This window comes from Hyperolius riggenbachi, chromosome 11 (assembly GCF_040937935.1).
Source record: "Hyperolius riggenbachi isolate aHypRig1 chromosome 11, aHypRig1.pri, whole genome shotgun sequence".
Lineage (NCBI taxonomy): Eukaryota > Metazoa > Chordata > Amphibia > Anura > Hyperoliidae > Hyperolius > Hyperolius riggenbachi.
The window spans coordinates 165,434,277-165,449,837 of record NC_090656.1 but is presented as its reverse complement, the minus strand read 5'-3'; the positions used below and the strand labels follow the sequence as shown (position 1 = coordinate 165,449,837).

Sequence of the window (15,561 nt, the reverse complement as noted above, 5' to 3'; positions counted from 1 at the left end):
GTGCGCAGCTGGGAAGGGTGATCAGGACACAGGACAGTTGGAACTGTGTCTCATGCTCCATGTCACCTCCTTTCAACCAAAAAGATGGCTGCCCCCATGACAGAGATGGCAGCCCCCATAAATCACAAACATTTGCCTGTTCTTTTAAAACGGGGTGGGTAAGAGATTATATTACCTATCTATTCTAATTAACATAACTAATGTAATTTAATGACAGTATGTTTGTTTAGGCTGAAGTTCCCCATTAAAGAGACTCTGTAGCCAGATTACTTACTTACTTACTTAATCCTGTGTCTCCCACTGGAGCAAAGGGCCTCAACAAATGTGTGCCACCGGTTTCTGTCCTGGGCGATTTTTTCTATCTCAGTCCATGATGCCCCCGCCTTCTTTATTTCTTCCTCTACACTTCTTCTCCAAGTTATCTTTGGTCTTCCTCTTTTTCTGCTGCCTTGAGGATTCCATTTTAAGGCTTCTTTCTCAATTGACTTGTCCTTGCGAAGAGTATGGCCAATCCATCTCCACTTTCCAGCCAGATTAAAAATGCCTTTTTACCTTATATTCATCTGAGGCATGTTTGCCCCTGCTAAAACGCCGCCATCCCACGGCAGAATGAGGGGTCTTTACCCCCCAAATCCCCCTGCAAAATCCACAACTTTCTTGGTCGTGGATTTTGCTGCTCATGTAGGCAGAGCTTTCGGCTGTAGCTCTGCCTCCATACATCAGCTGGCGGATTTCCGCCTCTCCCCCGCTCCTCTCAGTGATGGAAGACTGAGAGGGGCGGGGGAGAGGCGGAGATACGTGCTGATAGACGCGTGTAGAGGCAGAGCTGCTGCTGAAAGCTCTGCCTCTACAGGAAGCACTCCTGGGCACCACGGAGGGGAATTAGGGGGTAAAGACTCCTCGTTCTGCCGCGGGTTAGCAGCGTTTTAGCAGGGGAAAATATGCCTCAGATGAATATAAGGTAAAAAGCCATTTTTAATCAGGCTTCAGAGTCTCTTTAAGTTGCTTTACGTGTTTTACAGTTTGGTACACAGAGTGCTTTAAATAGACCTATTGAAGAACTCACTTCTCAGTTCAGCAAATTAATTGCAGACCCTGGGGCAAGTTCTCACGGTTTCTTAGCCAGTACTCAATCTATGTCCTTCACAAACTTTCTTTATACTGCTGTGTAAGTTAATGTGGGCTCCTACCAACTTTCTCCTGGAGGGCTCCAAATTCCCCAGTTCAACACTCACAAGATCAAAAAATAGCCATCCAATCAAAAAGGATGATAAAGTATACATACATTTATTTAAATTTCTATCAATTATTAACTTGCTACTTTAAAGGACATACCAGGTGAGGCATTAAAACTATCTTCACTTACATGAGGCATCTTCCAGCCCCTATGATCGGCGACCCAAGGACCGGATGGGTCTGTTGTGCACATACGGGTGTGCACCCGTGCCGCTCACGAATGTGCCCACATCACTATCTTCACAGGCTGACAGGAGAGCACTGGAGCTGTGGCGAGGGACAGAGTGACTTGTAGGGGCTGAAAGAAGCCCCAGGTAAGTAAAGATAGTTTTAATGTCTCACCTTGTATGCCCTTTAATCATCTTCAGTTTAAAGTGGGCTAAAACTCTGACATAGCATTCAATAAAAATGTGTTTTCCTTTTTATTACCCGTACAGTTTAATTTTGTGCACAGTTACTATTCTCTGTTTACAAATTACAAAAGTATCCCAAAGTACAGTTTATCTTCTCTGAAGGGTGTCATTGCATTTTATTGCATAGCTGCTGTATTCATATATTAAAGTTATTTAGGGATCACTTCTCAGCTCTGCCTGCTTCTACTATGTGTGCAGCTCAGTTTCAACACTGTTGCTAATGTTTAGTAATTGTAGCTAACAAAAAATGTTAACAAAAGATAATGTTATCACCTCTTCAGATTCAGCAAAAAGATTTCCACTGAAAAAGAAAGTGTTGTGTCTAACTGTTTGAATGCTCTTCTGCTACAATTTTTTGTTGTAGAAGGTTGAACACTGTAAATTATCTTTTCGCGCAAAAAAATGAAATGCTGAGTTTCATAATACTTTAAACTCAATTGTGATATTACGTAAAGTTCTGTGTACTGGGAATCGTAACAGAAACGAATCTGGCTTTTTTGTGATGTTCTTTATCAGTCTCTCATTTTGGGTGCAGCTGGAGTGTGACATCTAAAATGTGTTGGCTCAGAAATAGTTGGGAAGTAAAAGCGGTGACTATCAGCACAATGTGTAGGACAGATGTGATAAACTTCTCTGATCAAATATTTTATGAGTTTTATTTGAAAATAATGTTTCTGCGCCAGAGCTTATTGCATGGCAGGATCTAAACTGCTGGGTTCTTGCTGAAGCTGACGTGGCCTACCTGCTGTTGCTACATCAGACATTTTTATAATGAACATATGGCTATTTGGGTGGCACGCATGTGGGTTATAAAAGTCACAAAGCAGATCAGTTTCCCATGATTTTTAGGTAAAAAAAAAAAAAAAAAGAATACTGTAAAATGATACAAAAAGGAACAAAGAACATTAAAGATGAACTCTAGTTACATATAGTAGAATGTAGTAAATTATTCAGAACACCCACTCTTGCATTAATGATCCTGTTTTCAGCATCAGAAACAATTCCTATATCTGTTATTGTAAATTGGTATGTACCGTATATACACGCATACAAGCTGAATTTTTGACCCCCAAAAAGGGGGTCAAAAGTTGGGGGGTCGGCTTGTATGCGAGTCTTCCCTGGTGGTCCGTGGCCCCCGCTACCCTCTGCCGCCGCCGCTGCTATTACCTGCAGCGGCTTCCTCTTCCCCGGCGCTTCCTCTTCCCCGCTCTGCGCTCTCATGCCTGTATGAAGAGATCACAGCAGCGCGCTCGGCGCTGCTGCTGTGACGATGCAGGGGGCAGGAAAGAGCGCGGCTCCCTGTAGCGGCGATCTGTATCGCCGTTACCAGGGGAACCGCTCTTTCCTGCCCCCTGCATCGTCACAGCAGCAGCGCCGAGCGCGTTGCTGTGATCTCTTCATATGGGCATGAGAGCGCAGAGCGGGGAAGAGGAAGCGCCGGGGAAGAGGAAGCCGCTGCAGGTAATAGCAGCAGCAGCGGCGGCGGGAGGGGGGCGAGCAGGGCACTATACTGGCCACTACCTACCTACACTGGGTACTATACTAGCTATACCGGGGCACTACCTACCTAAACTGGGCACTATACTAGCTAAACTGGGCACTATACTAGCTAAACTGGGCACTTTACTAGCTATACTGGGGCACTACCTAGCTATACTGGGGCACTACCTACCTATACTGGGGCACTACCTACCTATACTGGGGCACTATACTAGCTAAACTGGGCACTTTACTAGCTATACTGGGGCACTACCTAGCTATACTGGGGCACTACCTACCTATACTGGGGCACTACCTACCTATACTGGGGCACTATACTAGCTATACTGGGAATTACACTAGCTAAACTGGGCACTTTACTAGCTAAACTGGGCACTATACTAGCTATACTGGGGCAATATACTGGCTATACTGGGGCACTACCTACCTATACTGGGGCACTATACAGGATCTTCTCAAAAAATTTGCATATTGTGATAAAGTTCATTATTTTCTGTAATGTACTGATAAACATTAGACTTTCATATATTTTAGATTCATTACACACAACTGAAGTAGTTCAAGCCTTTTTTTGTTTTTCTTATTGATGATTTTGGCATACAGCTCATGAAAACCCAAATTTCCTATCTCAAAAAATTAGCATATTTCATCCGACCAATAAAAGAAAAGTGTTTTTAAAACAAAAAAAAGTAAACCTTCAAATAATTATGTTCAGTTATGCACTCAATACTTGGTCGGGAATCCTTTTGCAGAAATGACTGTTTCAATGCGGCATGGCATGGAGGCAATCAGCCTGTGGCACTGCTCAGGTGTTATGGAGGCCCAGGATGCTTCGATAGTGGCCTTAAGTTCATCCAGAGTGTTGGGTCTTGCGTCTATCAACTTTCTCTTCACAATATCCCACAGATTCTCTAAGGGGTTCAGGTCAGGAGAGTTGGCAGGCCAATTGAGCACAGTAATACCATGGTCAGTAAACCATTTACCAGTGGTTTTGGCACTGTGAGCAGGTGCCAGGTCGTGCTGAAAAATGCAATCTTCATCTCCATAAAGCTTTTCAGCAGATGGAAGCATGAACCCACTTTTGAACCAGAAACAGCGGCAGAAGCGCCTGACCTGGGCTACAGAGAAGCAGCACTGGACTGTTGCTCAGTGGTCCAAAGTACTTTTTTTTCGTATGAAAGCAACTTTTACATGTCATTCGGAAATCAAGGTGCCAGAGTCTGGAGGAAGACTGGGGAGAGGGAAATGCCAAAATGCCTGAAGTCCAGTGTCAAGTACTCACAGTCAGTGATAGTCTGGGGTGCCATGTCAGCTGCTGGTGTTGGTCCACTGTGTTTTATCAAGGACAGGGTCAATACAGCTAGCTATCAGGAGATTTTGGAGCACTTCATGCTTCCATCTGCTGAAAAGCTTTATAGAGATGAAGATTTCATTTTTCAGCACGACCTGGCACCTGCTCACAGTGCCAAAACCACTGGTAAATGGTTTACTGACCATGGTATTACTGTGCTCAATTGGCCTGCCAACTCTCCTGACCTGAACCCCATAGAGAATCCGTGGGATATTGTGAAGAGAAAGTTGAGAGACGCAAGACCCAACACTCTGGGTCAGCTTAAGGCCGCTATTGAAGCATCCTGGGCCTCCATAACACCTGAGCAGTGCCACAGGCTGATTGCCTCCATGCCACGCCGCATTGAAGCAGTCATTTCTGCAAAATGATTCTTGACCAAGTATTGAGTGCATAACTGAACATAATTATTTGAAGGTTGACTTTTTTTGTTTAAACACTTTTCTTTTATTGGTCGGATGAAATATGCTAATTTTTTGAGATAGGAAATTTGGGTTTTCATGAGCTGTATGCCAAAATTATCAATAAGAAAAACAATAAAAGGCTTGAACTACTTCAGTTGTGTGTAATGAATCTAAAATATATGAAAGTCTAATGTTTATCAGTACATTACAGAAAATAATGAACTTTATCACAATATGCTAATTTTTTGAGAAGATCCTGTACTAGCTATACTGGGAACTATACTAGCTAAACTGGGCACTTTATAGCTAGTATAGTGCCCAGTTTAGCTAGTAAAGTGCCCAGTTTAGCTAGTATAGTGCCCCAGTATAGCTAGTATAGTGCCCCAGTATAGCTAGTATAGTGCCCAGTTTAGCCAGTATAGTGCCCAGTATAGGTAGGTAGTGCCCCAGTATAGTGCCCAGTATAGCTAGTATAGTGCCCCAGTATAGCTAGTATAGTGCCCAGTTTAGCTAGTACTGGGGCACTATACTAGCTATACTGGGCACTATACTGGGGCACTACCTACCTATACTGGGCACTATACTGGCTAAACTGGGCACTATACTAGCTATACTGGGGCACTATACTAGCTATACTGGGGCACTATACTAGCTATACTGGGCACTATACTAGCTATACTGGGGCACTACCTACCTATACTGGGCACTATACTGTCTAAACTGGGCACTATACTGGCTATACTGGGGCACTACCTACCCTTACTGGGCACTATACTAGCTATACTGGGACACACTGGGGGGATCACGCGGCTAGCATTTCCTACCCCCTGCTTATATGGGGGTCAATCATTTTTCCCTGGTTTTTCATGGAAAAGTTGGGGGGTCGGCTTATATGCGAGTATATACGGTAATCTTGCCTTCTTAGTGATGACACAGCCTAGGCTGCTTGTTGTGCAGAATTCTTTCCCAGTGCACTCAGGCAGACTATGGAGACCCCCAGAGCTCTCCGTTGGGTCGCCGCACATCTTTAAAGCCCCCCCCCCAGGCAGCTGCGCCGGGAACCTCAGTCGTTCTACATACCGCCGCTACCACGCACACTCTGTTCTGCCTTCCTTTTTACTTCAGAATCAGAATAACCTTTAGTGAACAAGTACACTGAATGGCGTACCCAGATTTATTTGTGGTACACAATGGCAGTAAGACATAAGACAGACATAGCGTTGACAGCATACAGAATTTTCATTGATACAGGCATGAGAAGCATACATTCAGAGCAAAGGGGACAAGCAAGAACTCTAACAGCTAGGGTGTGGGGCAAGTTCTTCACAGGAGTACTTTGAAGTTCAGGGTGGGCGTCAGGGAAAATGATGCTGACCAAGGGACTAGAGTTCCGCAGTGGGGCTGACCTGGCAGGGGGGAGGGGGGGCGACTAGAGTTAAAGAGGAACGGCAATGAAAATAACGTAATGAAAAAATGCTTAACTACTTGAGGACCTGGGTTTACACCCCCCTAGTGTGCTTAACTACTTGAGGACCCTGGGCTTACACCCCCCTAGTGATCAGGCTATTTTTTTTTACAATTAGGGCCACTGCAGCTTGAAGGCCTCACTGCAGGGCCATACAACTCAGCACACAAGTGATTCCCCCCTTTTTTCTACCCACCAACAGAACTTTCTGTTGGTGGGCTGTGATCCCTGCTGGGATGTTTATTTTTTATTTAAATATTTTTTTTTTAATATAAAAATGCCTATTTATTTATTTTTGTCCAATCCCCGCCCTCCCTCCCCCCGCTAGCAAATCAGCTCAATCGGCTAGCCTATGACAGCGGATCGCCTCCCTGCCTCCAGAGGGGACAGCCGTGTCACACGGCTGTCCCCAGTACAGCGCTGCTGTAGATCGCAGCACTGTGCGGTATATATAGACAGCAGTTTCGCCGTCTAACAGTCCCTAGCGGCGATCGCCGCTGGGAGACTGATGACGGAGCGGAGCACAATCCCCAGCAAAACGTCCCCAGGACTGAAAGCCGATTGGCATTAGGCGGTCCTGGGGCTGCCACCGCACTCACGCTATTTGGCGTGAGGCGTCGTTTAGTAGTTAAGTTTTACAATAATTATGTATAAATGATGTATTCAGTGTTTGCTCATTGTAAAATCTTTCATCTCCCTGATTTACATTCTGACATTTATCACATGGTGACATCTTTTGGAAAAAGCTGTTATTTCTCACAATGCAACAAGGCTCCTCCCACAGTGTGATTTCAGCACCACGGTCCTGGCATCACACTGTGGGAGGGGTTTCACCACAATATCAGCCATACAGAGCTCCCTGATGGTCCGTTTGAGAAAAGGTAAAGATTTCTCATGAGAAAAGGGGTATCCGCTACTGACTGGGATGAAGTTCAATCCTTGGTTACAGTTTCTCTTTAAGTAGGAGGACTGCCTGGGGGAAGAAGGTGCTCCTTCGCCTGATAGTTCTGGAGGGGGTGGGTTTGAAAAGGCGGCACTCGGAGGAGCTTAAAGAAATTAACTGCCTTTGTGGGAGGGATCGTGCTAAATCTTGGTGGCCCTTGTCCACATTCTGGCAGCGTGGAAGAGGTCTAGAGTTTAGATGTGGCAGGGGTGATCCTATGATCTTTTCCGCAGCACTGATTACTCTATGGAGTTTGTACTTGTCGCTAGCGGTTGCCCCTTCATACCAGACGATGAGGGAGGAGAAAAGAATGGCTTCAACAGTAGCGGTGCAAAAGCTAAGCAGCTCATATAGGATACCAATTTTTTTTCAATTGGCACAAAAAGAATAACCTCTATTGTACCTACTTCTGAATTTTAGTGGTGTTCTGCCTTTTGGTTGTGCCAAGGAACCAAATGCACGGTACCCTAGAAACATTGTTCTTCCAGATGAGGACTGGCTGGAGGGTGGAAAGGTGTTTCCTGAAGTCCACGATCAGTCCACATACACTACCCTACTGCTTTTTGCACATTACTCTATGCCTGGCTCACCCAAAGCAACTGAAAATTAACTGGAAAACCTGATTCACTTACAATAACTTCATAATGCATTTTTGTAAAAAGGGTTGTATTTGTAAAAACGGTGTAAAGGCTTGTTCACACTATGAGTGCTTTGAGATTATTTTAAGGGCTAGAGTTTTGAAATAGGCTTTAAAAGCGCTTGTGCAATGAAAGCCAATGTGAGTGTTCTCATATGAGCAATGAGCTTTCTTTCCAATTGCAAACGCGGATCCTGTACCATTTTCAGAGCATTTGTGCTTTAATGGAAGGTATAAGAAAATCGCTAAGTGCTTTAAAAAGCACTTGGATAAGCGATTTTGTGAGCACTTTGAATCACAAAGTACATTAAAGAGATTCAGTTCCAGGTCAAACAGTTCACTTCCTGATTGTCTGCAGGACAAAAAGCGCTAATCGAAAACAAAAGCGCTTACAAAAGTGCTTTGGAAATTCGCAAATCGCTCAAAAACCGCTGGCAAAATCGCTTTAAAAAGCACTCACAAAAGCACTCAGCACTTGCAATTTATAATGTAAACAAAGCCTAAAAGTGAAAATTGGTTATTTCTCTAACCTGCAAAGGTCAAAATAACTCACATGAGATCCATACAAAGAAGACTTGCCTTGTACACATCAGAAGTATTACAAATGACAGTCTAACAAAAATTCTGTCGCGTGAAGGATTAAAAGGTTTAATGTGGGACTAGAAAACTGGGTATAAAGGACTTGAGAGCGAAAATACACACACACTATGGAAAGGCTGATTGTGAAAAGAGAGTGTTAAGGATAAAAGTGATGATGTCAGCATGATTACTTCATTTATGACAGGTTAGTAAAGGTGTACAGCTATCCCCCCAATACCTCCACCTCTGTGTCCAGCACCCATATGCAGGTAATAATAATAATCCTAAGATTTGTATAGCGCTTTTCTCCTGTCAGACTCAAAGCGCTTGAGAGCTGCAGGCACTAAGGGTGTGCTCGGTAGGCCACCCTGCAGTACTTGGAGTCTTGCCCAATGACTCCTAGGTGCTGGCTTACTGAACAGGAAGATCTATATGTTCTGTGACGTCCATACCACATGAAAGTCTTTTTATTTTAATGTTCTGGCTGGATAGTGGAATGGTTAAGGCCACCTGGGTTCAAACCTCTGTCCTTCCTGTTTAATAAGTCAGCACCTATTTAGTAAGAAGTGGGAGGAAAGGCAGAAATGAGAGGATAAAAGAAAACCAGCAGAAGAAAGGGGGCTGGAGTTATCCCTAGCAAAATGTGCAGATAAGGATGAATGAAAGAGAATAGGCAAGGGTGGCTGAACAGAGATGATAATTAGGAGGATAGGCATGTGTGTGGAACCAGAGGGAGCAGCAGGAGTGAAATTGAGTATTCTTAGCATGCCACATGCTCAGAACCCTTACGATAATGATATCTTGAGCATGCCTATGCACATAATCTGCAGTCTCATGGTCCAAGTGTTTGTGATAATATGCTATGCTATGGCCACTGGGCCTTTAGAAAGGTGTCTAGAAGGTGAAGATTAGACACTTGAAGGACAGGAGAGTAATATATCTACCTTGACTAAAAGAAGTGCATTAAATGGCAAGGCCAAGGTTAAAAAGAAATGAATAAATATTTTTCTGGTAGTATCTGCTGCTAAGCTGTTGAGCTGTCATCTTGAAAATGATATACAGTAGTTTGGGTTCAGCATGGATACTAGAAGTTTTCACTAATCATCTATGCGTATAACAAAATTAATAATTTGTATACTTAACAAACCATCACATTATGTATGAAGCAAGGAGCCTGCACTTTATACAATGCATATGCAAGATGTTTTTTTTTTCCCCCAGAGAAGTGATGTACTGGTTTACAGTGGTGTATTAATCATATTTTTTTTGAAAATGAAAACTTACAACAGGAATGGAGTCTATAACTGTCCTTTTGGGAAGATGAACTTCATCTCTGAGTAAGTGGTCAGGAATGGTTGTTTCTCGTGGTAGTTCATCTATCAATGGTTCGGTGGAAATGGAATCTCTTGGAGGAAGATATGTGAACTTCCATTTCAAAGTAACTTTAACAGTACCTCTTTCACTCTCCTTGAAATCAGTAAGCTGAAATGTTCCTTTAAAACATAAGATAATACATTTCAATACAATACCAGACAAATATTCTGATAAAAAAAAAAAAGAAAGAAAAATCTGTTTTCAGAATGAAAATAATTTCAACAAGTTACTGTTGAAGCAAAATATGCTATATTTGGACCAAACGCGTTCCCATCGTCAAGAACCTCATACTGCTCAGGATTTGCTTGACGATGGGAACACATACTACGATGCGCGTGGCCAGGAAAACGAAACTAACCCGTGGCGAGGGACCGGAGGATAGTCGAGGACTGGTGAGGGCACAGGACGTCTGCAGGGGGCTTGGGGAAGCCCCAGGTAAGTGAAACTTTTTTTTTTAATCACAGTTAAAGTGAACCTCCGGACTAAAAATCTACTCAGCAGAACTGAAATGGCTTGGTGTTTCTTTAACAGTTTCACAGCATCAGCACTTTGTTTTTCTTACCAAAGCATCATTTTTAGCTGCATTTTTAGCTTAGCTCCACCCATCAAAGAAAAAAAAAACTTTTTTTCCCTGATGCTGTGCAGAGCATGATGGGATTTCCTATGTTGTTATTCACGTTGCCTAGCAACTGGGAGAGGCGCTCAGGACACAGGACAGTTGGAACTGTGTCTCATGCTCCGTCACCTCCTTTCAACCAAAAAGATGGCTGCCATCATGAAATCACACACATTTGCCTGTTCTTTTAAAACAGTGTGGGTAAGAGATTATATTACCTATCTATTTTAATTAACATAACTAATGTAACTTAATGACAGTATGTTTGTTTAGGCTGGAGTTTCTCTTTAAGATTCAGTTTAACTGACTGGGAAACCAATATAAATGTAAAAATTTCTGAATCACAGTGGTTAGAAGCTTTTAATAGGTCACAAAAACTAAGTAGATGTTTCACCCACCAGGAACTTTATCCCAAAAATCTTAAATCGTGTAATATTTAGTGTAGTGGTTGCTTGTTTACCCTTGGTTACCATCGGCACCAGCGATCTAATGACCACACTTAGTAACATATCAGCTTGACATTCACACAGCTTCAGCAGATATCGATGTAGACTGTGGACGCCCGCAAGCAGTTAGGTAAATTTATTGGCTTCAATCAAAAATACAAGGTGCTCATCTCATCAGCATTCTTTATTACAGCAGCAAAGCAAGAATATGAATATCATTGCAGATCTTGGCGTTACATAGCAATCAGAAGTCAGCGCTACTTAAAGTGGAACTGTAGATAGAAAATAAACACATTGTTTCACTTACTTACTTTGGCTTCCCCAAGCCCCCAGCAGCTGTCCTGTCCCGCGCCACTCCTCAACGAGCCTCCGTTCTCCCGCGGCCAGCTACTTTCGGTTTCGCCGCCGCCCACTGCGCCTGCGCTACTCTGGCCATGCATATCCTTTCTTCGTGTTCCCCGCTATTGCAGAGGGGAACGCGAAGAAAGGATGCGCTTGGCAGGGCTGCGCTGGCCTCGACTTACGAGTCAAGGTACGGGACCGAGCGGCGGCAGGGGAACGGAGACTCGTGGATACAGACTTGGCGCGGGACAGGACAACCTGCTGCGGGCTTGGGGAAGCTCCAGGTAAGTGAAACAATGTGTTTATTTTCTATCTACAGTTCTGCTTTAAAGGACGACTGAAGTGAGAAGAATATGGAGCCTGCCATATGTATTTACTTTTAAACAATACCAGTTAGCTGGCAGCCCTGCTGATCTATTTGGCTGCAGCAGTGTCTGAATAACACAGCATGCGGCTAATCGTATATCTGACAATAATGTCAGAAAGCCCTGATCTACATATGCTTGTTCAGGATCTATGGCTGAAAGTATTAGAGCAAGATGAACAGTAGGATAGCTAGGAAATTGGTATTGTTTAAAAGGAAATAAATATGGCAGCCTCCATATCACTCTTGCTGTAGTTGTCCTTTAAGATGAGCTATGTTCCCTTAGAATTGAGCTAAACTAAGCTGAACTAAAGTAAAGTGAGAAAGTATGGTAGAAGTGAAAGTTTAGTAAAAAGTACCCATAGAACATGGAAACTCTCTTATATACCAAAAAGCCTCTAGTTTACCAAAGGTTGCTTAGGGACTTCCCACTGGGGGTAGGCCGTGGGGGTATTATGCATGTCAATCACATAAGGAGCTTTCTATTGGATTGCGTGATCGACAACACACACGCTACTCATCTGCAGAAGCTCCAGACCAAAGTGGGTGCTTTCTCTGACCTGTACTCTGATTTACCAGAATCTGTGTTTTGGAAAGTAGGAGATTTGTTTATAGCTTAATGTTACAGGGCCAGAGTTAGGACACCTATGTTAACCTGGGTACTTCTGCGCAGTATAGGTGACTAAGCATAAGAATGCATTCTTCTGTGAACTAATACCCCGGCTTTTAACTTAGCTGTAGGGATAACAGTGGTGCCTGGATGAGTGAATCTGTGAATGCATTTGTTTGAACATTTGCATGCGAGAGTGCGAAGGGTTAATAGATTTTTGTTTATGAGAAATCGAGAGCCCAATATGGTGTAGTATGTCAAAATTGATTGGATAAATGAAACAGTGAGATGGTAATACTCACAAACACGGGTTACCACCTAGGTAACCACTAATTAGGCAGGTGAGGAGATTAGACCTGTCCTCACTCAGGATTAAGAAGTCGCTCTCTGTAGATAGGAAGAAAGGGGGTAGATCACCCCTCCACCTGGGGTGGACTCAAATATATTGGTAGGTGAACAGAGGTGCCAGAAGGATAAAAGTACATAACATTTTTTAAAAATTGCTGGGAGGAAGTGGTGGACTCGCCTCCGTTAAAGCGGACATCAAGGACTGTAAATATATAGATATACACATTTATTGAAAATACCCCAAAGATGCAACGCGTTTCGCGGGCACAGCCCACTTCTTCAGGCAATAAGCAGGGGATACACAACAGCAATTCAGTTATAGCAAGCAGAGCACCTCTGTGACAGAGGTGCTCTGCTTGCTATAACTGAATTGCTGTTGTTTATCCCCTGCTTATTGCCTGAAGAAGTGGGCTGTGCCCGCGAAACGTGTTGCATCTTTGGGGTATTTTCAATAAATGTGTATATCTATATATTTACAGTCTTTGGTGTCTGCTTTAACGGAGGCGAGTCCACCACTTCCTCCCAGCAATTTTTTTTTAAATTTTATGTACTTTTATCCTTCTGGCGCCTCTGTTCACCTACCAATAGATTTTTGTTTATAGCTTCTGTTTCCTTATAGAGTCAGCCAGTCTGCACACGGATAAGAAAATCATAGAGTTTATCTTTCTATATAGCAAGATGTTCGCTAAAATCAACAGAATTATGCTCTTCTATAATCTTTCTAAATGGAGAACTCTGAATATAGTCTTCTGCTGGAACAGTGGTTCTTAAAGTGAATGAGGATTTACATTGCAAGAACGTCACAAATTCTTACACTCCGTTGGTATTATGTACCTGTAAAACTAACTAAATTCTTTCAGTCTGCCTCCAGTGAATGTTGGAGACAATGCAGGAATAAGGGAACTATACAACATATATGGTGGGACTGCCTATATATCCATCCCTATTGGCATAGCATATCAGCTACGATACACAGAGCCAGAACTAGCAACAATATACATTGCAAATATGAAAAACAATTAGCTCTTTCACAAGGGAAACAATACATTTCTTAAAAGATAGGAAGGATGGATAAGGTACACCCAAAAAATTGAGTGAAGAAGGTTAGCCAGATCAATATGGATAGATAGATCATCTGGGGGGCTCTGTGTGGCTGTGATTGTGAGGAAACCCCTCCCACAGTGTGATGTCAGCACCTAGGTACTAAGGATAAAGAACCACACACCTGGCTGTGTGGATGATGGCGTTGGGTTCCCAGGCTGCTCAAATCATATCAGAAAGGAGGAATCCGCACACAGACTTGGCTGCAACACCGTGGTGAAGTTTTATAGCTCCATCACACACACATGCAATACACATCTGACCCAATGGCCGACGATCGTTTCGGGGCCTCCAGGGGTCCTCTTTATCAAGGCATAGGCAGAAGAGAAATGCCTATATTCTGCCTATGCCTTGATAAAGGGTACCCCTGGAGGCCCCAAAACCATTGTCAGCCATTGGACCAGATGTGCGTTGCATGTGTGCGTGATAGAACAAACTTCACCACGGTGTTCCAGCAAGTCTGTGTGCGGATTCCTCCTTTCTGGTGTTATGAATTGAGCACCTAGGTACTGAAATCACACTGTGGGAGCCTTGTTGCATTGTGGGAAATAACAGCTGTTTTCAACTGCCAAAAAAAGCAGCATTTCCTTCCTCAGACATCACCTCCCAGCAGTAAAGCTGTCGCCATGTGATACATTTCACAGTGCAAATCACAGAGGGGAAAGATTTTACAATGGGCAAACACTGACTAAATCATTTATAAATAATTATTGTAAAAATGAAGCACTTTTTTTCATTATGCTATTTTCACTGCAGTTCCTCTTTAACCACTTCCCTACCACAGTTTATTTCCACTTAAAAACCACAACAATTTTCACTTCTATCATTCATTCAGCAATAACTTATCACTACTTCTCACACTGTTATGATCCATATATAATTTTTCTTTGCCACAAATTAGGCTTTTTGTGGATGGTACTTTTTGCTAAGAATTATTTAATTTTTGATGCATTTTAAAGGGAACCATAAGAAATAATGAAAGTCATTATTTCTCAGGTTTTAGCCATTATAATAGATTTTTATTTTTACGGTATTTTATCGTATATAGGTGTATTTTTACTTTTTGCCCACTAGATGTCCTCTCACTTTATTCTTGTGAACAGTACACAGAAGGTGATGTTCATGTGTTTTTTTACTTTCATTTTCAGAATGACCACAAATATCTCGCTGATGCCATTGCCCATTCATTACAGGTGCTTTGATCAGCTTTGGGAACACATATTCCCATTCACTGATCACAGAGCGTTGACGGGAACATGCACACGTGCATACGTTCTCAGTACAAGCTTAGCGCCTCTGTCTAGGCGCTAAGCTTGTATTGAGAATGTATGAGTTGACTGTACTCCAATTCTATTGCCTGATAAAGTGGGATGTGCCCACGAAACACGTTGCATCTATCCGGAGTATGTAAATAAATCGCTTTTATTGAATTAAGCAACATTTTTCTGTGTCTATTTTGGGGAGGTAAGTCCACCACTAACCCCCCATTGTTCTCTTTTAAAAACATTTTATCCTACTTTTATACTTTTGGTGCCTCTGTACAACTGTACGAAAATTCAAAGAAGTCATCAAGGATGTTCATAGATCTAAACAAATGGACATCCTTAGTGGGAATTTCAATCCTACTTGCATTTGTCATCTAGTGATAGACTACCAAGAACAGATAGATGAAAGCTCTGCCACCAAGCTAAGCCAATACAAATGAAGAAAAAAAAAACAGACAAAGGTTCTAAAACAAAGCATACAATGTGAGTGATACTGGATTTACTATTTCTATTAAGCATGTGTGTGTATTTTATTAACTTTTTTTACTCTACTTAAAAAAAAATTTGGTT

General features: G+C 42.7%; 1 protein-coding gene across 7 annotated transcripts in view; it reads right to left on the bottom strand.

The window, feature by feature from the left end:
• Positions 1-15,561, bottom strand: part of RPGRIP1L (RPGRIP1 like) — a 308,845-nt gene that overhangs the window by 101,114 nt on the left and 192,170 nt on the right. For all 7 annotated transcript variants that reach the window (XM_068260505.1, XM_068260504.1, XM_068260506.1 and 4 more), the window contains one exon: positions 9,810-10,018. In XM_068260505.1, coding sequence (XP_068116606.1) covers positions 9,810-10,018 — 209 coding nt within the window. The remainder of the gene's footprint in view (positions 1-9,809; positions 10,019-15,561) is intronic.